Here is a 27,625-nt window from a genome sequence, read left to right on the forward strand (position 1 = left end):
CCCACTGAAATGGGGCTGGTTCCCACTGAAATGGGGCTGGTTCCCACTGGGGCTTCAGCTGGGGTGTTCCCTTTGTCCCCCGGAGGGGCTGCCTTTGACAAGTCTTTCCCAGCTGCCTTCAGAGCTCATCAGCAGGTTTTGAGATGTGGCCAGAGGTGTTGGGAAGGTCTGACATCTCAGGAGAGTTCCAGGGACACAACAGACCTAGAAATTTTTTTTGAGACTTATTTGGTTTCAAAAACAATTGATAATTTAATACAATTCTGAAGTGTCACCAAAAAAAAATATATATACACACACAGTCCCTCCAATAACTCAATTTCCCTTCTGAAGGAAAATAACTGAAAGAGGAGAAACCAAAGGTCTCTTCATTATTTAAAGTTTTCCTCACAGCTGGATTTTTCTGTGGACTGACTCGGTATTTTCATGTAACAACCGAACATGGCATGAATTTGGTTTGGGTTACTGGCAGCTTCTCCCTCTTCCCCATATGACAAAAGGTCAAGTGAATATGCAATTCCAGGCAACTCCTTTTGAGCTTTAAAAGCAAGACACAGAAACCAGTTTTGCAAAACACCAAGTCTATATTTACATCCACATGTAATAATATACTCAACTAAAGTGAAATACATCATAAATTAAATGAGTATTGCGTGCCTACTGCTTGACAACTTCCGGTTCCAACAATTAAAATAGAACAAAATGGAATGAAATAAATACATTTAAAAAAAAAAAAAATCAACAATTTGTACCTCTATATATGCACTGTTATTTCCAAAGACATACAAAACCAGTAGTATCCCAATAGTTAATACTGATGGGCAAAGTGTGTTCTGAAGCACAGGGTGGTGCTGCTGTGGAATAGAGTCTTCAGGTCTGTTCTTCCATTCCAACCCCAGAGATACCAAGATTAAAAAAAAAGCCTTGAAAAACTGTACCAGCATGAAGGGAGATTAAAAACAAACAAGCCTTAGGTCTGTTTGCTGAAACACGTTAAAACCCAGCCCTGCACAGAGGAACAACCTCAGACCCCCTGGCACAGGCAGGACAGGGACAGCCACGGATTCTATAAACTCATGGAGAGATCAGGCAAAAAAAAAAATAGATCAACCATTTTCCAAGTGAATTCATCTTCAAAAAATAGGCTATAAAAGTGCAAAACTAGGAAAACAAAAATCTAGATTATGTACATATGGCTCAGCTTATGAACAGGAAAACAGGTCAATAGTGTACAATTTCCTGATACACAGCACTTCATTCCATTGCCAGTTCACAGAGACAGTAAAAATAGGTCCCATATCCAGGAACTAAGACAGACAACTGGAACATCTCAAGTTGCATAAGGCTTCTACATTTTTGCTATTTTACATTTGCTGTATGAGGGAAGAGAGCAAAACGAACAGTGCAAAATATTTCTTTTTTTTTGTTTGTTTTACTAAAATATATGGAAGTCAAAGCCAGGTCCAGAAGGAGTTAACTCTTAACTACAGGTTTCATGAGGAGAAACTAGGAAAGCAAGTCAAAATATGCAACAGTTCTGCTTTACTGGCTGGTAACTGGCCATCTTCCCTTTACAAAATTTAAACTGCATGTGCATTAGAAAAAACTCTTGTTGTCTTCACAAAAAAATAAAAGGAGATATTCTCCCATTTACAGGTTATTTCTCACTCATTTTAAACACCCAGCAGATGCTAAAACTTGACATCAAGAAGCTTCCAAGCACAGATAATAAGGCTCCACCAGAGCCACATCCCTTTTGAAGTCTGGAGATCCCATATTCAAGTCTTGTTTGTGACTTTACAGCTTGGACAAAGGTGCAAAGTAGTTTTTTCTCTAAATGTAACTGTGTGTGGAGCTTAGTACAGAACTAAACCTCTGCAACACTCAGAGCAGTATGGCTCTCAAGCCAGTCCTAGGGATTTTCTGCTGCAAAGTTTTGGGAGAGACTTTTGAGAGGTTTCTCTGAAGAACAGCAACCAATGCCAAGAGAACAATCCAACCACACTTCAGGAAATCCAAATGTCAAGTATTGCCTCATCCTTGCATTTAAAAACATGCTGGAAACAAGCCCAGAGGACCAGAGCCCTCCAGCACGTCGTGGTCCTCTCACACATAAGGCAGATCAGCACAATAATGTCAGCACCGTTGCTTTCGTGTTCACAACATTTATAAACTGGACAGTTTCAGACAGTTTATTTGGAAGTTGTTGTTTAAAAAAAAAAAAAAAAAGAAGAAAAAAACCAAACTAACATAGTTCAACAGGGAAAAAAAAAAAACAAACAGATGAGAAACTTTCACTTTTATCAAAAAGGAGCATTAAGCCAACAGGATTTCATCTTCACTATTTACAGGTTACCTGAGGTGCAACAGTATATATTCTTTCAAAGAGAAACTCTTCAGCAGCGCTCAAGTATGTAAAAATATAGTTCCTACCTAATATTTGGTCAATTCATTCTAATGAAAAATACTCAAGAAGTCAATGTCAAGATATACATTCTCCACACACCTTCATAACCCAATTGTTTAGACTACTTTTTATGGCTATTTGGTACAAAATGTTAAAAGAACCGATATTATAAAACTGTAGTGTTTCTATATACAGTACAATCACAGCTTAGTTCAGTAGCTTTCACCATTTTCTCTTCCTCAGGGGATGAACTGCAGGTATAACTCCATAAAACATGCATTTGTGTCCTTAGACCTGGGGGAAAAAAGGGTAAAAAAAAATAAGTTTGTGACACATAATTATAAAATAGTACAGCACATTTTCTCAAGGAGTAGCTTTAAAACACAAAGAGAATTTCTTCCACATTCTTGCTCAGTGTATTTAGGAATTGGTATGGCCATATAAGGTCTGCATATTTAATTTTCCAAATAAAAGCTGGCAATCAAGTCTACTTTGGAAGATACTCAGCCCCAAGCAGAGCTACAGGCATGAAATTGAGTTAACTTAAAACACCACAACTGGACACAAATGTGCTTAGTAGGGACAATAAATGCAGTAAGATTAGAAGAATATCAAGAAATAAAGCAAAGTGCTTTAAAAGCTGTCAACTACATGTCAGATAGCTCTGTGCAGACACGTAAAATCTTTCCATAAAAGAGTGTGTGCTGGTCCAGGTGCTACAGCATTCCAGGCACAGCTCCTTAAATTTGAATGAGGAAAATTATCTGTAGCTCTGGGTTTGAAAAAGGCCCACAGATACATTTATTTATTTATACTCTTACAGAGCACTTGTCTCCTGAGCAGTGGAGGGGGTTGGTGAGTCCTCAGACAGTCACAGCACTGAGGAGCTGGAGCACAGGAATTGGTAGCACCAGGATAAAGCTTCTCATTGACCTCTTCCCCCCGAGAGGCTACACCCACCCCTCTGTCAAACAGAGGGAAAACTACTTGGAATAACCTCTCCAGTACAAAGAGAAACTGTGCAGGAGCTGCCAGGACACCCTCACCTCTCCATGAAGCAATCCCCCATGAGGTTGTGTTTGGGGCAAGGCTCAGGCCCCAGCAGGGGTAAAACGAGCAGTGTCTGCATTCTCAGGAAGGATTCACCTACATTTTCAGGAAGGACCAACCCATAACCTCCCACAGGACTCAGCAACTGCAATCACAGGCACTTCCTCTCATTTCTAGTTCTCTACAACATGTTCTCCCACCCCCCAGGACTGACTTAATTTTGACTTTCTGACTAAACTTTGACTTAACCTTGAACACTTCCCATTGGCATTGTACCTAATTAATATATTTATCTTGTTTTAGCCCTCCCATTTCTTTCCAAAAAGGAGCATCTACATCCTTATTACACACACCATTACTACTATTCAAAACAACTCCTGCTGCTACACCAGCACTTGGTTGCATTTATAAGAATGAGGGAGTTTGTGTCTTTTCAGCTGTTGTGGTTCAGACTTTCACAACCTCTCATCAAGCTGTGCAGCACCTTTGATGCCACGAGAACATAAAGCAAGATTTGAGCAACAATTAGTTCAGAAGGTTTGTTTACCATTTCTTGAAGGATTTAATTCTTCTTGTCACTGGGCCTGAAGTGTGAGTTCCCCACGAAGGGCTCGTAACTCCTCCTCTGCAGGAGGCTGCTGGGTAAGTGTTGGTAAGACACTGATCTCTTCCCTGGAAAAAAATAATTTAGAGGAATTAGAATTATTTCCTGCTAATGTCAGGTCTACATCAGCATCCAGGCTCCCAAAATACCACAGATGCCTCAACAAATCATCTCACCACCAGGCCTCAAGACATAGATATTCCCAGTCCTGATTAATGATTATATGAAATTTACTGTCCAGAACAAATACAAGGAGAATGAAAAGTATTAATTTAACAACTTTGTGCTAAGCTTTATAAACATAATGTCCATCTCCAGATTTCATTAATTTTATTTGCAAGAAAGACATTTCTTTGCTTAGCTCATCAGAGCAGAGGCCTCACCTAAGGAGGTGTAAGTGCTGCAGGACATTCTTGTACCTTGATGGCTACAGATCCAGTGCCTGTATTTGTTTGAAAACTCAATTTTTGAATGAGTATTTGAGAGGAAAATTGGGGATACTTCATTGCTGCCATCACAGATTATATGGCACTTGTGACACTTTAAAGAGTGTTAATATACATTTTCTTGAAGCCCTTTGTTAAGCAATTTTCAGTCCAGTATACAGGTAGTTTCATGTTTATCTGAGACCATTAATTCAGATTTATATATGTGAAATCAATGCCTGTTCCATATTAAGTCTTACTACCTCAAGCAAGCAGTCAAAAAACACTTCATAAAATTAAGGAAAAAAGTCCAGAATCATTACTCCCACAGGACACAAAAAGCCCAACTGCCATCCATATTCCATGGAAGCTTTAAATGCAGCATTGGAAAAAAAAAAAGCCAGCAAGCTTTAATTAAATTAAAATGGCAAAGCTAAATTAATATTTCAACAGAATCTAGGAAGCCATTGGAGTGTGTCACGAGCAATTGTCATTTAATTTGCAGCCTCTGCCAAATCAATCAGCCAACAGGTTATCCTTGATAACATGTTGCCACTGCAAAGGCAACTAATTTGAAAATAACACAAAGTGAGTGGTTTCAGAATGTTTCTGTCTCTTCAGGGCAACACGGGATGGCAGAGCTTACAAGCAATAAGGGAAGGCATCGTGCCTTAATCAAGTTTGCCAAGTGGAACATATTCTCATGACAACTTGATCCAGCATTTAACATGCGACATAACGTGTTCATGGGACCTAAAGAATGTTGCCACGAGGCACAGGGGCCCTTAGAAAAGGGGTTTGACATCATGTTCTATAATATCACCAGAGTTCAATAGAAAAAAGAGTGCAGAAAGCTGCAGGTCTGCACCTGCAGTGCTTTGCATGTGGTGTCTTACAAAACGCAGCTCTGAGGAGCTGAAACTCTTGACAAACAGTTGTACTCTGGTTTTTGAACCAAAAATAAAGAGAATTTGCAGGAACTTTTATCTTCAGTCTTCACCCACAACAAACCTCTCAGTGTTAGAGGTTTGCTGGTTGCTCCCCTGTACCCTCTCAACAACTATCAAGGTTTGGGTTGGGTTCTCCTAGGCAGAATGGTTGGAAAACTAAGAAATTAACCTCACAAACCTACATTTTTTTCTGTGTTTTTATTATTTATATTTTTATTGTTTATATTTTATTTACATCTTATTGGATAGGGCTTTTTATTGAAGTTGCTAAGAAACCCCATAGAAAGGGGCTTGCTTTACAAGTCTTTCCAATGTAGGTAACAGCCATAAAAAGTTGCTTTCCTTGCTCTCTGTAACCAACAATGAAATCTTTCTTTCCATGACAACAACCCTTGTCAAATTAGTTGCAGGCACAGTTTTGAGAGCTGTAAGTAACAAGGAACAGTGGAGAGTTCTTGACTCCAGGGTGGTTCTCCAGGCTTGCACTAAAGAGGAGGTAGAAAAGCCATGGAGGTTTCTCTGGCAGAGAGGTGGAGCTTCCAAAAGGAGAACAAGGTGGATTCCAGTGAAGTCATTGTTTAAAAATAGTGTTGCACAAACTGCTGCTTCAGCAGCCTGGCCTGGCTGGGCCTGCTGACACAACAGGAGCATCTCCCATCCCCACACACGCTGCTGGGACCCTCTGTTTCATCCTCTCTCATCACCAGCAACCAAAGCACAGCAGCACCATTTGTCCTCCTGGCCATCCCTGGGCACTCTGTGCACAACCCAGAGCCCAGTTTACACCCCCACAGCAGCTGCTGGTCCAGCTCAGGGCACACAGACAATGCTCTTCACAAAATCAGCCATTAACTCCACAGCCTCCTCAGTGAGCCAGCTGGGATGTTGGCTTTCCTTCATCCACTCCCCACCCAGCCTGGAAACACAACTGGGACACTTTCCCTCATCCTTCCAGAACCCATTGGGCAAGCTTGGATATTTATACATAAATCTGATATATTTTTGAAGCCCTCAACCTTAAAACAAGCAAACAAAAACCAGAACAGAGTTAGCACATATATTTTTTTGCCCCACAACTAAATGTAGATTTAGTATTTTGCAGTTTGCTCCGACCTCAAGTAACACACCCCTGGCTTTACGAGCCCAGACTACTTCAGAAGAGTAACTTTACTGCTTCCAGAGAATGGGAGTATTCAGAGTTCAGGAACAGACTACACAGCACACACACACACACTATTCATTTTTACAGCAGGATCTTCATTTCAAAATTCAAAGTCCTGTATTTGTAGCTAACTCCATGCTGACCTCAGCTCCAAGTCATAAATACCACCTTCTAGAAATAGTCAGACAACTGCTTAAATATCACCCAGCACCTTTTAATCTTGGCCTCCTGCTAAGTTTTGAAAATGCTGACTGAGAACAAAACACAAAAAGCATGTATTTCATAGAAGTACCAAAGTTTTCCCAGTACATCACAAATCACTTATCTCTGCTAGGCCCAGGATTTTCCACAGAGCATTACTACACCATAATTACAACAGCAGAAACCTGTTGTCCTGATTTAACAAAGTATTCTGTTCCTGCTAAAAGCCAAACATTAAAAAACATCACTGAAGAACAGAAGTATAAGATTTAAATCACAGTTTTATGATCTGCAATACATCCTTTTCTGCTATTGAAAGGAACAATTGTCCACGACAGCTTTTTTTTTTTTTTTTTCTTTTTTTGTAAGAAGTTTTATTAATATTCCAGATGGTCCAAGACTTCTGGTATATTAACCAGAAAGGCTCATTCCATATCCTGGATTAGTCAACATGTCTGGAGCACTCTGATGAGCAAACAATACATATTTGCTATCAGAGCCCCGTGGCAGGGGGGAGGAGGGAACCTGAGGAACTTCAAATCCCTCTTTAAAATTCAGCCCTTCCTTGCCTAATTCCCCAAGCCAGGAGTTTGCTGAACCTGGATTTTAAATTTAAAGTCCGAGCACTGACTGGATTTAGTGAAACAGTGAGTACAGTTTTATTTTTTGTGCTTCAAGCTGGGTACAACACATTTACATTCCACTCCCCTCCCTCTGTACCAGTGCAGGACATTTAAGGAGGAAGGGGACACGGTACCTTCTCCTGCAGAGCTGGTCACTTGGCCATTGCTGGATCCACAGGAACCGTACAGTGATCCAGAGCCATATGGCTCGTAGGGTTTGAGAGCAGTCAATGCATTGGGAGGATCAGCATCATCTGAATTCAGAAGCCCTTGTTTGGTTGGCAAAGCAGAGGGGGCAGGTTTGGTGCGAGGGTATTCCTGAGGTAGCAGATTTGCATATCTGTTTGCAACACGAAATCTGCTCATTTCGTATCTCATGTAATTGGCCATGGGAGAGTCCACGTGGTCAACAGCCACCAGGGTGGGTTTCACTCGTTTGGAAGAGGGTTCACCATAGTCTAGGTTTACATTGCTCCCAGATTTACCACAAAGATAGTCCCTTCCTCGATGACAAGCCCAGGCGGGTTCATTCAGGTGAGAGTCAAGAACCCCATTCATGCTGCTGCTTATCAGACCAGACTGAGTCACTGGGGCACCCAGAGCTTTTATCTTGGATTCAGACCTTTTTACTCTGTCCAGCACTGGAGAGATGCTGGGACTGGAGTGCACTTCTTGCTGAGGTTGTCTGTAGTTATTTGCCTGAGCTCCAATATTACTTGGCTGTTTATGAAACTTGAGGTTATTGGGGGCTGTGCCGCTCGACTCGGTCGCTGAGAAGAGAGGGGTTTTGTTCTGTGCAGGGGGACATTGTTTGGCTTTCCCTGTTTGCAATGGTTTCTGCTGTGTAGATGGGGAAGCCTTATTTTTATTGGAAGGAGGAGACAGAGGAAGCACATCTTTGCCCAGCAGAGCTGGGGGACACCCCGTGCGCCGGGCCTTGGCCACGGCCTTGGTTCTGTAGCCGTTCTTGTTAATGGTGTCGGGGTTGTACTTGTGCATCAGCCTCTGGTGCATCATTAGGACTTCGGGGTAAAATGTTCTGTAAGTACAGAAGGGGCAGGTACTGGGTGCTATCAGGCCTTTAGTTGCAACCACTGAACATTCTTGTGAAGTCTTGCTGGATAAGTCCAAGGGCTGCTCGTGGCAGCTCGCGACAGGTTTGTGTTTGTAGTTCTCAGTGCACTCCTGCACATCATTCACATTTTTTCCACCAATAAAAGCACAGATATACTGGACATCATCTTCCTCTGATGCCACAGAAATCTTTCTCTCTCTTTTATGAGGAACATTAAGCTGAGCTTCCTTTGTTTCCTTCTCACCCTTTAGTTTTTCCACATAAGCAGTGGGCACGTTCTCAGGTATTTGATTGGAATTGTTACAAAGAGAACCTTTGTTCGATTCCCTGGAATTGTTTTTGATTTTTAAAAAGACTGTGCTGCCTATTGCATTGCTCAAGGACAGAACTTCCTTTTGCTGCTTGGCAGGTGGGCAGCTCTCAGCATCTTTGGCACCATCAAAAAGCCTCTTCAGGTTTTTGGTTTCTTGAGCACCATCAGCAGCCAGCGAAAGCACCGTCTCCTGATTCCGTAATGAAACTTTGCTGTCACTTTTCACATCTGCTGCACTGTCACCGTGCCTGTCCTTGTGATGTCTCTCTAAGTGATACCTCAGTGAAGTTTTCTGTGCTGCTGCATACTCACAGAATTCACATTTGTACGGTTTTTCACCTGAAACACAGTTTTATCAGTAAATAAGTTTGACGCGATTTGAACACAATAAAACACACGGGAATAACGGAGACCCTAAAACAGTAAACCAGATTATTCTCTCCCCTTCTGCAGCCCCAAACCCATTCAAATAATTTAAACATCTTATTGCTTTAACTAACTACAGTGACATCTTCTGGCTGCAGTGGAGAGATGTTTCCCACACAGTTGGCCACGGATGCAGATGGGAGCTGACGTGTTTGGCAGAGATAAGCAAGAAGTGGAACTGTGGGTCAACAACAACTTGTAGCCCTTGATCATACCACAAGTGTGCCATTCAACAACACAAATGGCACAGCTCACCTATAAATAGAGCTGCTTCCCCAGAAACAGGGACATGCAGAAGTAAAAGAGTTTGCCTGGCCAGAGAAAATAAGGAATTGAAAAGCAGGCTCAGCTTTTCACAGGTAGCAGCAGCTGGCAGACAAACAACTGAATACCTGGGAAATAGGTTCTTTTAAAAAATTAAAACCAAACCCAAAACTTGTTGCTACACTGTTAAAAGCAGAAAAAAAATTCAAGTTTTAAAACATATTGCGTTTTTAACAATACTTGATGCAATGAGTTCTATTCAAAAACATTTATACTTAGGTAAATAGTTCATTCTAAGACATTTTATTGCAATTATAATATTTTTTTAGCACTGGAGAAGACCTTGTTTTTAATATCAATAATTTTAAAGCTAACTTCTGTTTTTCATTTTAAAAAAAGTGGATTCAGCAGACTTCCTTCCCCTCCCACAAAACAGAAGCCCCCATTACCTGTATGAGTTCTGAGATGAATATTGAGGTAATAATTAGAGCGAAAATACTTTCCACAGTAGCTGCATTCTCTGGAGGTTCCAAGGGTTTTAACTTTTGTTCTTTCCAAACTATCTTCATTTTTATCTTTGGGAAAAGACATAGGTATATTATTAAGAGCAAATGCAGTCTTGTTTAAAACAATAACTATTTTAACTTTTTTATTTAAAGAAAAAAACCCACAGAATTATGAACTGCTGTCAAATCCTATGGTCTACAAGAATCTTTTGTTCTCATCTCAAAGCACAAGAGTTAAAATGTTAAAAGTTCAAAAGTTCTGTTTGTGTCCAGGAGCTGTGGCTTGTGACTGAAATGAAGGAGCCCAGAGAACAAGATGCAAAACTATGGCTCAGAGAAGAAAAAAAAGTCCTCTTTATTGACCTACAGGAACTTAATTGATGGAGAACGGCCCATCTCAAAAACTCACACAGGTTATAAACTGCACCAGTTTACTAAAAGGAGTGCTTGAATTAGTGTGAGAATCATGATTCTGAATAAAAATGTGCTCTGTGCACAACGGCCAAACACAAGGAGGTGTTTTGGGGAAGGGGGGCAAAGAAACAGATGTAAGTTTGTATTAATTCTAACAGTAATATTATTTCTGTGCTAATCAGCGGTGTATCTATATAATAGCATCTTCAGATTTGATGAGCAATCTTTCCCTAGAAACATTAATGCTAAAGCTTGGAGAAATACAGACAGGGAAGTGGCACGGGTGGACACGTGTATTCCAGGAACAAATCCAGGGATGGCCAGGGGGTTGAGTGCAGCTGCAGCAGGTGCCACTGGAGGGCGGCAGGGACAGGGAAATGGGAGAGAAGAGCTCTCCCAACAGCACTGAGCAACGAGACTGTGCTGGCAGGTTCAATAAAAACAGAGGCAACTTCAGCTAAACACCCAAGTCCAACTGGAAACCAGGAGAAGGAAGGAGACCTTTGGCTTGACTAAGACTGCGGACACTTAATAGATCGAGGTTAAAACAGTTCTTTGAGGTTCCCAAGTGTTGGAAAGGTTCTCTAGTGGAAATGCTCCTTTGTTTGGCTCAGCTCTGGCTAAGCCGAGCTGTAGCTGAGTTAAACAAACACATCATGTCTCAATAGCTGTGACTCAGCACCCTCACACCGAAATCTGCTGTGCTTTAGGATAAGACGCTGAGAAACAAAACAAGCACGTTAACATTAGGTAATAATTCCATTCCTTTGTTACTGGAGGCAAAATAAAGGGCTGCACATTACCAGAAATGGAAAAGTCAGCCCTGTGTGTGTGCCAGGACATTCTGTACGTCGTGTCTTTCCTTGAGATTATGCAAGTGTCTGTTCTTTAAATGCCGACTCGGAGCATGTCACACACAGGAATGTGAGATTAGCTGCAAGACTCTTTGCTATCCCTTTCTGTCCCCAGACAGGCAATCTTTTACAATTAAGGAATCATTCAGTATCACTTGCTTTTCCAAGACACTGTGACATGCAGAATTAATCCTGGGTAATGTACAGATGGAGCCTATCCACTCTGTCAGCAACCCTTCAAGGAGGAGGACTTAAATATATACCTTACACACATGTCCACATATTAACAGCCTGCATGTCCTTGCACAATGGATTTAAACTTGCTAGCTCTGACATTTAGGCTTTCAAGTTACTTCTGTTCAAAACAAACACAGAACTCGCAGTTTGACAGAAAAAGTTTTAAATTATTCTTTGCTTCTCGAGGTCTTAAAAACTGCTGGAATCGAGCACTGAACATTTTCTGCCCTTACGAGTTGCAGGGGGAAAAAAAGTGGAATTGCAATAATTTCTTCAGAAATACTCTGGATAAAGAAGGGATATGCAACACTCCAAAGCATCCAGGAAAGAGAGAGAGAAGGGGTGAGTAAAGAGGTTAGACTTTTCCTACACTGATTGTTATCAAGGCTACTTCAGTGATTCCAGTAACTCATACCTGCAGGAAAGCCCAACAAAACTTTGAAGACCTCAAAAATGGCAGCATCCAAACCTTTGCTTTCCCTGTCATTTTTCTCTTCTCCCTTTCCCCCCACCATAACATTTCCTATCTGGTTTTTTAACATTTCCTACCAAGTTCTGACCAGATAACAAAGACACAATGCATTCTTTGGCTCTGAGGAGTTCCTAAACAATTCAACATCAGCTACTTCAGACTCAAGTGCTCCAAACTCTCCTCACCTAAATGAATTGTTTCCGAGAGCCCATCTTCAGATCCATCTTCGGAGCCTCCTTCCATTCGCTCTCCTGCTCCGTTTTCCTCCAGGTTTGCAATTATATCAGCACAGAACGTCCTGGAAGCAGCTGAAGTCTCTCCATCAGCCCTCCTGTCTCTCTTGTGCACCCTGGAATGAAGGACTAGCTGGTGGTATGTTCTGAAGGCTTTCCCACACTCGGAGCAGTGTGTTGGTTTCTCTTTGTTCTGGGATGATTTAGAATCCATCTCCATAGAAGGCACTTCACCACCTGGATGTTTCAGTTTGTCTTGGGTTAAGTTACCATTCCCTGCGTAACTGCTGTTTTTATTTACTTTTGACTTCCCTGTAGTTTCAGCCTGGCTACCTTTATTTGCATTCCAAATTTCGCAGAGTTCTTCTTTATCAGAAGATGACTCATCATTGTCTGTACTTCCTTCTTGCCCCGGTTCTTTCACTTGGCCGTGGCCAACTGCAATTTTCCCTTTGGTAGCCAGCTGCCACGCTTGGTACGTGGTGAAAGGATCCAGCTCAGCAATCCATTTGGCAGGTTTCTGCAGTTTGTCTTTATCTGGAACTGAATTTGGTCTCAAGTTCAAGAACTGGAAAAATTCCTGGTGTTGAGATGTTTCTTCTGCATTCACTTCAGCAGTCACTTGGGGGCTTTCACCGTTGGCTACTGATTCTTTGGTGTGCACTTTGCTGTGCTCAATTAGAGTCTCTTTATTGTGAAATAGGAAACCACAAACCATACAAATTTTGTAAGGTGACGTTACATTTTCAGTTACATGCTCCTGCACCACCTCATTTATTGTTACGGGGCCTTCAGAACCTTGTTGGTGTTTGTTCCTTGAGCCAGGCTTTCCAGTGTGTGTCCTCATGTGATTTTTGAGGAACCAGGGCTCTTTGAATCTTCGTCCACAAACGTTACACCAGTATGTGAAAGAGTCTTTATGCTTTTTCATGTGTGCCTCAATGTCAAAAGCTTTGTCAAACGTCTGCCCACAAACTTTACAGCTGAGCTCTTCGCTGTCCTGCTCATTGTTTGGTGAAGGCAGGTTGGTTCTTACCTGACACTTATCCAGAGGGCTGAGATACTCTGCCTCAATCCTCAGCACAGCCGGCTCACACAGCGTGGGCCTGTGCTGGGTTAAAACGTGCTTCCCGAGCTCCTCAGGGTGTTTGAAGGTCTCATCACAGAACATGCAGTCCAGGGGCATGCAGCCCTCAGCCTGCATGAGGAACTTCTCCTGCAAGCTTTTGTAGGAAATGGTGTTTGTCCCTTTTATTGTCATCGAGGCGTCGCTGTTGTCCATCTGTGCCCCCACAGTACTGGCTATTCCATCTGGCCCTTCCATGTATGCCAGGAGGGGCTGGGTGGGCATGATTCCTCCCTTCTCTTCCCTCTTACATGTCTCACTGGAAGGCTGCAGTTCTTTGGGAGTGCTCACTGATCACTATAAGGACACTTGTAGAGTTCTCCAACATGTGCTTACAAGTCTGCCGAGCTGGAAAACCTCTGCCAGGAAAAGGTGGGTTTTTTCCACGAGCAAAAAATTATTCTCTTTCAGCTTTATGTGCTTTCACACATCACTGCAAGTGCATCCGTGGGGTCATTCAGTGATGGAATGAGGTTTTTTTTATTGAGTTGCTTCTTCAGATTTTTCAAGTTTACAGATACAGTCAGTTGCACTTAGTTTTGTTGTACAAACATTTCAAATAGTTGCATTGGGCAAAAGACACTCAAGGCCAAGTTCAGTGCCACAAAGAACTCCAGCACCTGGAAAAGAGAGAAAAGAGTCAGTCAGACTTTTCCAAAGAGAAGGATTGGGTTCCAAATAATGAAAACAAGAGGGCTGAGAACTACCAAGTGCTTTTGAACACAGGAGGCATATTTTTAAGAGTCAAAGAGGGACAGCTAAAAGGCACTATGGTCACTTTTCTACCTTCCACACTTGACCATCCCTCTGTTCCATGAGCTGGGATTTTGTGTCACAACTGCTACAGAACAGCAATACTTTGTCTCTTCTAAACCTGTTCCAACCCAGTTATATAAAGCTGCTGAAACCATATTTCAATACACTCCTGAATTCACAACAAGCAAACATAGCAAGCCCAAGTAACCTTTCCTTGAACCAGTGAAACCACTGTAAAACTTCACTTGTTTGTTCTTTAAAGGTTGTTGAGCAAAGGACTTTTTTTTTTTTTTTTAACACCAGACAGCTTGGAATCAGCTTTTACAGTTCTGGAACACAGGAAGTGTCAGCACAAATCTTTGTATTAAGGACTATTCACTAGTACCACTCTCAGAGCTTTTCCTATCACCCACAAATTTACAGTGTCTGTGACAGTTTGGGGCTGATACAACTGGAACATCTCGAAGTCTGATATAAACTGATACTATTTCTTGAACAGTATATTAATATTTAAATCACACAAGAAGCCAACTACTACGTTTTTAAAAGAAAACTCTTCTACTTTAAAATTGCACACAATAAAAAAAGGTGCTTAATTGATTTTACTCACAAGGGAAAGATTCCACAAGACTAAAAAGGGTTATAATGTAGTTAATCACAACTCCAATTTAAATCTCCAAGTCTACTAAAGTTATAATGTCTGCTACCAGCGACTCACCACTCTGGGCTGACAAATTATAGTTGTTTGGAATTCAAGACTCCACTTGATCAAATTTCTGGATGAAGGAAAAGTCTAGCAAACTCATACGAGACCAATGTAACTTGAAGAAGAATCATTCAGAGACAAGACACATTTCCAGATATGTGAATATCCAATGAAAAGAATTAATTCAAAATCTGACTCAAACTTTCAAAAGTATCTCCTAAGAGCCAGTGATCACATGACTTGAATTAATATGCCCCAAAACAGGAGGAAATTATTGTTGCCAGTTGCTTGTCTTTTATTTTTCTGTATCTCCAGAGCTTACAAGTGTCTTCCCTGCCCAGTCCTCTAACCCAGGTTTAAACAATGAGCACACTTAATACCAAGAAGCTTCTGGGTTTTTTAACTCTAGTTGTCCCAGGCCTGGCCAAAGACTCATTTTCTGCCAAACCCAACTGGAGGGATCTTGGGGGTGAGGTGGAGAGTGTGAGAGGGAACAAGCCCCTGACAGGCTGGTGCCAACAGAACCTGGATTTTCTTTTCTAACTACACCCTTTCTCCCCATTTTCAGGTTTATCACTGCCATGATTAACACTTCCTCCCTGCATCATGACTCAAAAATCTTCTCTAACAGGCAGGTTCAGGCTGTGGGGTGACACTTCTACTGCAGCCTTTGCCTTTGTCCCTTCCCTACTCACTTCTGACTTTCATTCTCTCCCTACAGGCAGCTGGAGAAACTATAACCAAAGTTTGAAGCTGAAGTATTCAAAAACCTTTCCCTTTTGTAAAACAGAAGGAAAAAACATATCAAAGGGTGCTGGTTAACATGTTTTACTTCAAGTTTCAACTTGCCTTTTTGTTCTATTTCTACTGTAGTTTTAATTGGTATTTTTTTTACCCAACAGGATAACATGCTGCAGCAAAGCTCAGTGACTATCTGCCCGAAAATAATTTTGTTTCAAACCAAAAAAAAAAAAAAATAAATAAATAAAAAAAGAAAATCCAGGCAAGATAAAAAAAATGGAACAAGCTTAGAGTCAACTGCATTTTCTTTCCAAGCCACAGGGAAGCGCTCTGCAGGAATAGCTGTAAGAATCATCCCACAGAAAGAATCACCCTACAAAAATGCCTACAAGAGGCATTTCTGGGGCATGAGGGCAGATCCAAAGGCCAGTGCCTAATGTCCCAAATAGAACTGCTGGGATTTGTCATCCACTACTTCCTTACAACTGTCTACAAACACAGAAAAAGCCAATTAGGGTTGATTACACTCCCACTTTGCAGCACTACAATATCCACACAACAGAGAAACAAGAATTAAGTCACTGCAGAGAGGAAACAGAGGAAAAGCAGCAAACCCCATACTTAGTGCCTTGTTCTCCACAGCATTCTGGGATGAGGGGAGGGAGAACAGAGCTCCCCCTAACAGGGACCACCACACCCAGCTCTACTCAAACCCAGCCTGGGATGATACAAACACTGAGAGCCACGTCCTTCAAGATTTATTAGAACTTAAGGGACAGGCACAGATCACATCTAGGGAAGGCTCCAGACTGGTCACTGGTGTGTGAAAAATGCACCTCAATCAATAATGTTTTCTCTGGTAAGTCCTTTAAAAATGAGTCTGTTTCAATCTCAGCTGGAAAAAATTAAACCTGTCCTCAGAGTGTACAACTAACATGGGCCATGAGGGGAGCTCCACAGGAGTCTGGGTCCCGTTTCATGGGGTATCAATAGGTTTGAACAAGCCCCTTGGAGCCTTCCTCCATGGTCACAGCACTTTGCACCCCCTCCACCGAGCTGTGTTGGCTGCTCAGTGCTTTCCAAGCTTTTAATAGAGGCTCTGAACACTTCTGAAGAACCAGCCACAGCTCATCCTCTAGGCAGCACTGCAAAGCAGAGCAAGATATTCCTGTTTTTGGAATCTCAAATGCCTATTTGCAGTTCAGGCAACCACTGCTCTTGGATACACAGGAGACAGTACCCATAGAGGGGGAAAAAGACTGCAGGTAGCACTTCTGAAGGAAACTGCAGATGCAACTAGACAGAATTATATTTAAACTGAGAGGAAAAGAGAACAAAACTACTGGAGTCAGGAGGTGAGTTAGAAAGCTCTAGTCTTATTCTTGTATCTGGTGATTACACACCTCACTCTGATTAGGTACATGGCTTTTACAAGCAGGCAGGATTTTAGGCTCTTGTTGTTTAGACAAGCCAACACACGCTGGAACTGCAACCCAAATATCTACACCAGGATTTTATCCATTAGTAACAAACCTTTCTTCCTGCTGAAGATAATGTGCCTTAGATTTGAGGACCAAAAATGCTGATTAATCACATTCCTGTTATTCAAAACCCTGTAGGCAGCAGGAAAACTGTCCGGAGTTGCCTCAATTGTTGCTTTCTTGGGAAAGTGGACAAAACCTGTGGGTTTGACCAACACTGACTGTGGCTGGAGGTCTGTGCATGAGCTCAACAAAAAAAACCACACAGTACCTGGGTTTCTGCTGTCATCTTTCACTTTCAGAAGAACAGACACCCACCAGAATCAGAGATATGAGGAAAGGAGCAGAACAAAACAGGAAATCCTTCCTTCCAACAGCTGAAAAGCCGTAACTTTGCTCCAGATGAACTCAAGGTTAAAAATAAAGAATGACTTATCCCTCCTCACTAGAAAACTCGAGTTCTGCCTTCCCTGCCCTATAAATGTCACCATGGACCTCACAGCCCAATCCAAGGCCCACGGGCTCCAGGGGCTGCTCCAACACTTTGAGCAGGGCAGGAAGGACCTGCCAGGACTTTTCCTGGCATGGTCTGTCCAAAAGTGACAAATTCCTCTCAGTTCCAGGATGCCACTTATTGTACTTCACCATTCCAACAGTGCAGAGCCTGAGCATTCAGCAAACTTCAGTTCAACCTGAGTCATATTTGGCTATGGGGCCTTTAGCCAAGTATTTCAGCAGGTTCACGGCGATGCCCATTACATTTATAAACACCACAAAACATATATAAAGATTCCACTGGACAGATGAGAACATCTTGTTTTCATTGCACTTGCCACACAACCCAAGAACCACACCAAAAACCTGCTGCATATAAATGGATTATTAAAACAGAGAAAATTTTAATTAAGTGCCTGTAGAGAAATTTAATTTATTTTTATTAAGTTACACAACCAAAGACAACATATTACAATCTCAAAGATTTCTTTGGGAAATGACCTATCAGGAGTAATTTTATTGCATTTCTACTTCCTGCATTTCAAAATTTCCATGAACATGTAATAAAAACTCTCGACACACCTTTCAGAGAATAGCAAAGTCTAACCATTGCATTTCCCATTTTAAACATTACAGAGCACTGGGAACAAAAGTTGCATTCCAAGTCTCAGGAAAAATATCAATTCCTTGCTACTCCTGTGCTGGCAAAACTATTGTTAAACTGTAAAAAGCAAAGGGGAACAATTACAGAAGTTAAAGTAGTTGCTGCAACACTTTCTGAGAAACAGAAGTGAGAAAACTACTCGAGTTACAGCCAAATTCAGGACACTTGGTTACTGCTCTGCACTGGCAGACACAGCCTCAGACACAACCACCTCACAAACTCTGAGATTCTCCAATTCAGGGCCAGCAGCAAAGATATCATTGTTCAACAGATGACCAGTTTCTTTCAGCTGCTGCAGATCAACCACCTTAATTTTCACTGTGTCTATCAGACTTGAGAAACTTTCATCTAACTCTCAACTCCACTTAAAAAAAAAAACAAAACCAAAAATAAAACAACAACAAAAAAAAAAACCTTCAGCTTTCCTCACATTTCAAGAAGTTTCAGGATATTAAGAGTCATTTTACACAAAATGTTCTTTTCTCTTGGTATGTTTATAGCCCAGAACATGTTGCTGGTAAATGGATTTTACACTGCTGATTGCTTAATGGAAATTACAAGTTAAACACCTTTTTTTTTCGTTTCAATCTACAAGTTTTGCCTTTTCAGAGTAGTTGTTCCAGTTTTACCTAAGGAACACAACAAATTTGTTTTATTTAACATGACCTTTTCGTCATTGAGACCACAAATAAAAGCTACCTTCTGAATATTATCTATATTGTCTGGGCACAGCTGTATTGAGGTATAACACTGATCACAGGCAGAGGAGCTCCTGCATAACTAAATACATAAATAAATCCTCAAATAAAACCTGAGCTGAGACTGAATTTATTGAGAGCATTTCTTTTTAATATACATTTATATCACTGCATTAAGCTAAGTTGCACCACACCTGGCACACACAAAGACGTTCAGCGGAAAATACCATCCCTAAACAGTTGAGAAGAACATCCAAGAGCTCCAAAAACTTTTGGGATGGCACCTCCAGTGCCCTGGGCTGTGTTTGCAGAACCCATCCCATCAGTGACACCAGCCCTGTCCACAAGCTCCCACACTTACAAAGGGAAGCCAAGTTTATTGTGAGTTTCTGATTTACCACTTGCTCCAACACATGAGTCAGATTTCCAAAATCCACAGTGAGGAATTCCAGGTTTGTCTCTCCAGGCACCAGGGGTTTATGGCAACCACTGAACTTCCTCTCTACTTTAAGAAGAACCGTGTGGATGTCACACCTCTGTGGATGTCACACCTCGGGCCATCAGGTGAGACAGAAATGCCTTTTCTCCCCCATTTTAAGGGAAGGACAGTCCCTAAATTCAGGGAAGATGATGCAGTATTTGCTGCACAGGATGTGACCTTACTTCTGACAAAGTACACGACTGAAATGACAACACTGGGAAGTTGTAAAAGCCTGCCCAGATAAAACCCGATTTTGCAGAGCAGCACAGAACCAATAACTCCTCATTACTGGGTGTTCCACTGCTTTCTAGGGAGGGGAAGAGTTATCCCCTTCCACCTTTTAACAGGGGATCATTTCACACAACTTCCCAGGGTGTTCTTTGCTAATGGAGGAGCACGTGAGTAAAACACCTTTAGCTGCTTCTCATCCTCACCGGGGCTTTTACACCAACTGCTCAAGTACAGAACTGTTTTTAAATACTTTACCAGTTCAGTCTGATAAAGAACCAACACTTGTAAAGGAAATGGAGATCTAGGGGGAGGAAGGGGAGGAAGAGAGTTGTTTGTTTCAGTTGCAGGAAAGATCAAAATGAAGATGTTCAGGTTGAAAAGAGAACATAAAAGATGAGCCTAAACTGGAATTTCCACTCCCTAAATCTGCAAATTTAAGTCCCCCTCGTTAGTCTTCATCCTTCAGGCTTGAAGATTTCAAAGTTATCCTAAACTTAAACTCTTAGGGGGGTTTTCGTGGCTTATCCTTTTTATCTTCTCTAAGAGAGCAGCTCAGTTCCAGTCCCTTCTAACAACACTACAGAGATTCCCAACACAATGACACCAAGACAATTCACAAAACCAGACACACATCCAGAATTCAAGAATGTTATTATCCAGGCATTTCTACACACACAGAAAGATTTTGGGTGGAAAGCTCTTTTATAGTCAGATAAGAGAGACACACATGCGAGTCCAGCAAACAGGATTTTAATCATCAGTGGAAAATAACTAGTAGTTAATAATGAACAATATTAGGAAAACTCCCTCCCCCCCGTCTCAGACATCTATACTAATAAAAACAAAGGATATCCTTTCTCTGAGAAACCTTTTCCTGTGGAGTCCCTTTTTCTTTAAGGCTATATGTCTACCAGTGTTTTGGCAGAGGATGGATGAGCTCAATGTGTCTCCTCAGTGAACTGAAAGCCTCTTCTATCAAAAGATGTAATTAGTCCTTTTAAAGCAGGGAACATATAAGCTTGCATCATTTTGCACATGTTTTTCCTCCACTGAGCAAGAGCAAATATAAAAGAGACTAATTCTTGGCATTAAAGGAGGAAGTGCTACAAATAAGTATTGACTTTTAAAGTTCAGAAGGACTGCTCTAACTGCCAGATTTTTTTTCCTTTTTTTCCCTGGGATTAGGAGAGAATTTCTCAGGAGCCACAGAACCAAAGGGTACTGTAGAGAAGATGAAGTGGCCAATACCTGTTGCAGAAAGGCTGAAAGACATAGGAGTGATCCTATTTGAAATAAGTCTGGGCCACATTTCACCACTGCTACAGGATGATGCAACTTCATTAAATCAAGAAGTTACATGCACTTAAACTGGCAGTGACCCCTTACCTTACAAAACAGTTTACTGTTCTCTCCACAGCAGGTAAAGGCTCTCTGTGGAATGAGTGATGCATTTTTATTGTTGAGTCAGTCTCACCTTACATAGACAGCCTCATGTGTTTAGTCTTAGTTTTCATTTGAAAAGAGATATTTTCAGAGACCTTAAAAGGAAATTGGACTTTTTTACTTCTTGGTAGAAGGATGTAAGGTCTCTCCAGTAGCCACAACTCCAAAGAAGTGGTAAATTCAGTTTACCAAATTAGACTTAATTCCTTATTGCTCAAGAGCCAGGAGTTCCTCCAGAGCAATTATGGACAAGTTGCATCCCTTTGGGCAGCATAGGTGAAATAACAGGAAAAGAGATTGTTTTATTATTCCTGTATTTGAGACAAGTGGTCACTTCCAAAGAGTTCCCTTTGTTAAGGTCATCAATCTGCCCCAGTGCTCTCACCTGGTTTCAGCTCTGAATCCAACTCTTACCCAACACACTCCAACCACTGCACAGTGGAAGGAGAAGCAGCAATGTCTGATCCCTCTTCTCTGCAGAGCACTTGGAAGTGGCCACTTTCAAACACATCCACAATCAGGTATTTGCAGAAGTCACTCTTGGAAGATGGAAAAAGGTACACGACCCAGGGAAAAGACATTCACTTGTACTCCAGTCATCCTGGACTAGCTTCTGAAGATACTAAAATATAAAAGTGATGGAAACAGACACTTCCAACAGCTGCCTCCTTTCTCCCATGCAGGTGGGAGATCTCCCAGAGACCCACAAAGAAACCTTTCTAATTATCCAGCCCTACAGTATCTCACCCTAGAGGGCTGCAGGGATTTATGTGATCATGTGTCCAGCATCCTGGGCTTCACAGTGCCAAACAAAGGAGAGGCAGCACCCACAACAAACTGACCTCAACAGGCACAGTCATGTACCAATTTTTTAAGCATAAGAAAAGGTTAAAAAGGAACAGCAAAGCTAAACACTGATTTGGGCTTCTCTGGACCACTTTACACCCATTTTCCTTACAATGTACTCAACATCAGCCTTTGGTGTACATTGAATTTTCTTCCTCCCAAGAAGCAAAGAGAGAAGAGGCTGACAGAACCCCCAAGGTTTCACCCCACCAGTTCTCAACTATCACAATAAAGTATAAGAACAATACAAGAGCCTTCCTGTAGCTCATGTCAGAGGCAAACTGTACTGCCTTTACTCCACTGAGAAATGCCCCCGTACCTATTGCACATAAACAAACTCAGACTTTGATACTTTTAGTTACATAAAATCTTCAGCACATAGAAAATCACTACCCAGTCAATTATTCACTTCTACTTGGATGGTGTTCTGCTCAAATCTTGAAGTCACACTGATCTACATAGATTTCCCAGCATATTCTGACCACATTTCCTCTTGTACTTTCTTTTGAAATCCTCAAGGCAGCCTGATAACCAGTTCCATCCCCTGCAATAAACTGAAGGCACTGTGTTTCCAAACAAGTATGGCACCTATATTTTTAATTTCAAACTCATTTTTTCCCAGCACATAAGTTCTTTTACTTTGAAATTGAAAGTCTGCTCTTATCACACCACTTAACTTGTTGCCCCCCTTATAAAAAAAAAAAAAAAGAGGAAGAATCAAAAGCTAGATTTATGATAAGCTATAAACTATGCTCTGACCAAAGTCATGTGGTTATAACAGTAGAAGTTTGAATACATTTTCCCCACTGACGTACGCCCACGTTTGGCATAAACAAGTTTCATCAGCAACAAAAGGCGATTATTTGGCAATTTCACTGAAAAAAAACCCAAAAGTTGACTGCTAAAAGCAAATTATTTTGAGAGAGCAGCTTTCTGTCTGGAGGTGCATAAAAACCTAGGGAAGGCTAGGCTGAGAAAGTGTGCTTGGGGTTTTTTAATCCTCTAATGCAACATAGTATTGAGACTCTTACGTAGCTGGTCATATCCTTTTCCTTACTTTTGTGTTCAGCTGCAAATCTCTCGTGGTATGAGTCACATCTCCCTCACAGCACACATACAGTAGTCAGCAGAATCCCCTGAGCACACTCAGGCACCAGGAAGAAAAACTTTTTTGTTCCTCAAGTCACCTTAAGAAGGGAGGGGGAAGGTGTCACGGGTCAGCAGAAACGCCCCAAAGAGCAGTTGGAAATGAGTGCAGTTATGAGATGTGGAAAGAGGATCTGCCCTGGAACGCTCAGGCTCCAAAGGCAGAGCCCCACAAACAAGAGGCTGAGCTGGCACATGGCAGCCCCGCTGCAACCCAAAGGCACCGGCCTGCTATATTTAAAGACAATACCTCAACGGTTAAGTATTACAACGTTTTAAGTGAGATAAATAAGCATAAGACACAGGCAAATATCCTCGGTTATTTAATCATCCTGAAAGCAGCGTGGAAGTGTGAGGGGGAGTTCAAAGGTCAAACTCTTCTTTCAGCTTCTTGCAAAGAAAAGAAAGCTCAGCCCATTTTACCTTGGGGAAGGGGGGGCTGCTCCTTCCATATGCCAGCATTTCATAACACAGGAAAGAGGGAGGGCATTTACATACCCACTGTATGGAATCCTTTCCCAGGACAATGGATTCCAAATCAAGGTTCAGGTTGGAAAGAGCCGGGACAACAAAAAGTCCCAAGGAACAAAGGGAAGTTAAAATGTACTTAACGTTTCCCCCAGAGCTTCTTAATTGCAAACTCTCGGATTTTTTGTAACTAAAAGTTTACTGTAATCACTCTTTTGAAAGTCTAAGTGAAACCCACAGTTCCCTTTTAAAATTATTTTCCCCTGATCGCAGTAATTACTTAGCACTTTGTATAAAATATGCTATCAATCTATCAACATAGTTCTAAATGAAAACATAAGAGAAGATATTTCTGAAGAACAGAAAAAAGTGCTCAAAAAAGGAATGTTTTTGAGTGTGATCCAATGAAAGGGGAAACTAGAATCAAGTAACCTTTTGTGTAAGACAGTCTGATAAAAAGGTGCTAAAGTTTATTATTTTCCTCTTTCTACCCCCTACCCTAAATCTTGCTCTCTCCACCCCTACACCAAAAGAAAGCAAATCTAAAAAAACATTATGCACTTTAAGAGGAAAAAAAAAAAATCCTCTAATGCAAAGCCTGGAAGCCATTCTCTAAAGACTACTTAATGTGAAACTTTGTTTACAAGATACAAATATAGCCTCCTTACCACACTCAAAACCAGAAAACATCCACTTATTTAAAGAAATGCTTTTTCTATTTAGATCAACAAGGACGTAGGTATTCATTTTAATTTTAAATTCGGCCCCAACAGTGCCATATGAATGTTTTAAACTCATCTATGATATGCACTGTTTGAGAATGTTTAAACAAAGGAAGTAGGAAAAGCCTTAAAATACACAGCAAAACCTAATGGCTTCAATTTTTAAATATATACTGATTGCAGCATGGCAAAATCATTCTCTTATGCTCACAGTCAGCCTCCAGAAAGAATAAGTGCAGTCAGCGGAGTAATTTGTCCCACTGGAAATTCTGTATAAAACATCTACCTAAAATAAACAAGGTTCGCAGCAAGAATCGTCAGTTGCCATTAAGGACACACCTTAAAGTTCTTACCACACAGTAACTAAACAAGTACAAACCAGTGGTGACTGTTTGCTACTTTTGTCTTAAAAGTTAATGAGATCAATTCACCGCTCGGTATCAGACCGTCACATCGTTTTCTTCAAAATGCAAGGGACAAACAAGCCCCCAACGCTCAACATCCAGCGCTGGGTGGCTGATGTGTCATCAGCCTGAGGTTCTTGTGAAGGCGACTGGAAATATTCGCATTTAAACCTGACACCACGTAACGCTAAAAAGGTAAAATGCTGAACTGCTCGGAATCTGGAGCTCTGGTACTGGAAGGCAGCTGTTGTTCCCCTGCCTTTTCTTTTGTTGTGCTTAATCTCATGTCAAGTCATTCAACCAACTCCAAAGCGATGAAGACATAATTGAACAACCTTAACTAAAAACTGATCTACTGTTCCTAAGTAGCCATATATGCCGTTTGGAGATTTAAGAGAAAGAAAGAAAGAAAGAAAAAAAAAAAAAGGCAAACATATGAAAAAGAATCCATAGAATTTACATCAGCAACTCTGGTGCATGCAGAAGAGTTGCTTGGCTGGAGGCCAAGCCAATCAATAATCACTGTAATAGCCGCGGTTCTAAAGTTATTTGTTTTTCATATTCATCATCCCAGCAAACTTAAAAGGCAAAACTTGAAAACTCAAGACACTGATTTCAAGAACGAGCTGCGAGATCTATAACCCAAGTATTTTGCACAGCATTACACTATTGCTCATTAAAAAAACATGTTGCAGAAAGATCAGTGATCACAAAGCCACATTCCTGCTACAGATCTTAAAATATTGACTCAGTTACAGAACTAGTAAAGGGGAAGAAAAAAAAAAAAACCTCCTCCACCCTCTCCCTCTTCCCTCCCCCTCTGCCAAAGAATGCAGTTTATCCTACTTATTTGCAACTGTCCTTTTCTATTATCCAAGGAAACGCTGAAACCTCAGTGTGGACATCACAAATTAAAGTCTTAGTCGTATTCCCAAACCTACAGTTAATAAGAGCTCCTAAGAGCAATAAAACATGGCGTTAAAGCATTTGCAAGCCATTGTCATAGCCCTGTGCTCTTATACCTTTGCAGACACAGAACCAGCCCCCAACCAAGCCTGTGAGCACTGGTCAGCAAGTCAATGCCTGCTATTCAACTTGTAGTTAGGCGTTTTATTTCTGTGTCTTCCAGATCATATCACTCCTGCATTTCACGGCCTAATAAAATGTGAAGAATGATATGCTCCCTCTCTCCCCCCTCTGCATCTGAAACTGCGTTATTTCCCTCTCTTCTTTCTCACATATTCTTACAAAAACTTCCCTTTTCACATACTTCTATAAGAAAATATTTCACTGCAGCTACACTTCAGTTCCCATTTCTATTTTCGATTTTCACTAGATTCTTCTGCTCCTGCCTCCCCCTCAAACCCACTGGTAGAAACTGATGTAGTTTTAAAGCTCTCAAGGTCATTTCAAAAATGAAAAAAAAAATGTTGCCTTAAAAAAAAAAACCTTTAAACACACAAACCCCCCAAACTAAACCCTTTTCACATTCAAACGCCTTTCATCAGCAGATCAATAACCCAACATAAAGATTTTTGTTCCCCTCCACTTCAAAACTATTACACTTCAATTCAAATACTTACAGGGAGTCACACAGCACATTTTATGGGATGGTTCATTAGAGAACATACAGACCTTACTTTGGCTGCAGGTTTTCTGTGTGAGGAACAAACAAACAAGCAAACAAAAAAAATCCTCACAACCCAAAACACAAAGTCCAGGGGGTATCACGGAACAGGAATGAAATCCAATCTCTGGATATTCTAGAATTTTATTGTCCTCGCCTGGCAACCTCTTTTGTTGTTCCAAGAAGTCAGTTGAGGCTTATTTATTTATTTTCTAAACTTCCTATTCCCCTTTAAAAAAAAAAAAAAAAAAAGAAGAAGAAAGAGAGAAACACGATGCTAAAGAAACGATCAGAAGAAAAAATGATCAGGAAGGGTTCGGTCTTCAGAAGACAAAGGTAAATGAAACAAAAACTGGCAAAACGGATCAATAAACTTTTCATTAACAACCTCCCCCCCTCCTCCTCCGCCCCATGAGCCACTTACTACAAATCCTTCTTCCAGGAACATCTTTGACTCACAAAGAAATAAAAGTCTCTCCTCGCTCCGCACTCCCCCGACCCCGGCGGAAAATCCCCCCCAGACCCGGCGGGGCTCGGGGGGGCCCGGGCGACCCCCCAGGTGTGGGGCGGGAGCTGCTCGGGGGTGCGGGGCGGGGGCCACCGGCGGCACCGGCCGAGGGACAGCGGGGCTGGGGGGGGAGGGAGAAGGGGCCGGGCCGGGGCCGCCCCGCCCGCACGGCCGGGGAGGGGGCGGCGGGAGGGGCCGGTACCTGCGGCCGGGCGGGGCCAGCGCCGGGCACACCTGGACCCGGAGCCGCCGTGCCCCGAGCCCCCCGCACCTGCCCCGCGCCTCCTCCTGCTCCTGCTCCGACCCCCGGAGCCGCCTCGGGGGCGCCCCGAGCCCCCAGTTCCTCACAGGCTGCGCGCCCCGAACCCCCTCACGCACCCGGCCGGCAGCGGCCCCCCCGCCACGCACCGCCCGCCCCTCACGGCAGGGGCCGCCCGCGGGACGGGGCTGCGGCTCGCCCGGGTGCCCCTGAGGGGGGGTGTGTGTGTGGGGGGGGGTGATGAGGGGCCCCCCGCAGGTGCCCCCGGCGCGGCCTCACCTGCGGCGGTGCCCGCCCGGCGGAGCGGGGGGGCCGAGCGGGGCCGGAGCGCGGGCAATGTTTGTAAACGGCCCCGCCGCGGCTGTTGCTCGGGGAGCGCGAGGACATGCCCCCGGCGCTGGGGACACGCCCACCGGGCTCGGGACACGCCCCCACCCGTGGACACGCCCCCGAACCTGGACATCCCCGTTGTTGGCCACGCCCCGTTTTGGCCACACCCCTTGCTCGATTCGCTCTCTGATTGGCCTCACCTCTGTTAGCCACGCCCCTCATCTCGGTCGTGCCCTTCTGGACACGCCCCTCTGACCACGCCCCTGCCGCCTCAGCC

At 42.4% G+C, this 27,625-nt stretch overlaps 1 protein-coding gene across 2 annotated transcripts; it reads right to left on the minus strand.

The window, feature by feature from the left end:
* Positions 1-561: 561 nt before the first annotated feature.
* ZNF217 (zinc finger protein 217) lies at positions 562-27,425 on the minus strand. 2 transcript variants are annotated; one of them, XM_027646093.1, is made up of 6 exons: positions 27,298-27,425; positions 12,169-13,962; positions 9,950-10,075; positions 7,557-9,149; positions 4,005-4,129; positions 562-2,701 (listed from the first exon to the last, which is right to left on the minus strand). In XM_027646093.1, the coding sequence occupies exons 2-5, from the start codon at positions 13,565-13,567 to the stop codon at positions 4,020-4,022; spliced, it is 3,228 nt and encodes a 1,075-aa protein (XP_027501894.1). In that variant the 5' UTR covers positions 13,568-13,962; positions 27,298-27,425; the 3' UTR covers positions 562-2,701; positions 4,005-4,019. The 2 variants fall into 2 exon arrangements, with proteins under 2 accessions (XP_027501894.1, XP_027501895.1); XM_027646094.1 differs by lacking the exon at positions 27,298-27,425 and adding an exon at positions 26,676-26,812.
* Positions 27,426-27,625: the final 200 nt, after the last annotated feature.

The sequence above is a fragment of the Corapipo altera genome, unplaced genomic scaffold (assembly GCF_003945725.1).
Source record: "Corapipo altera isolate COAL_440 unplaced genomic scaffold, ASM394572v1 64, whole genome shotgun sequence".
NCBI lineage: Eukaryota > Metazoa > Chordata > Aves > Passeriformes > Pipridae > Corapipo > Corapipo altera.

Bases quoted from the DNA above. Each gene is read 5' to 3' on its own strand.
- ZNF217 (XM_027646093.1), bottom strand. From the start codon at position 13,567: ATGCCCACCCAGCCCCTCCTGGCATACATGGAAGGGCCAGATGGAATA. The intron at 10,076-12,168 runs GTGAGGAGAGTT...CTTTTCCCAAAG, and splicing joins CTCGGAAACAATTCATTTAG to ATAAAAATGAAGATAGTTTG. The intron at 4,130-7,556 runs GTACCGTGTCCC...ATTTTTTTCCAG, and splicing joins GACCAGCTCTGCAGGAGAAG to GGAAGAGATCAGTGTCTTAC.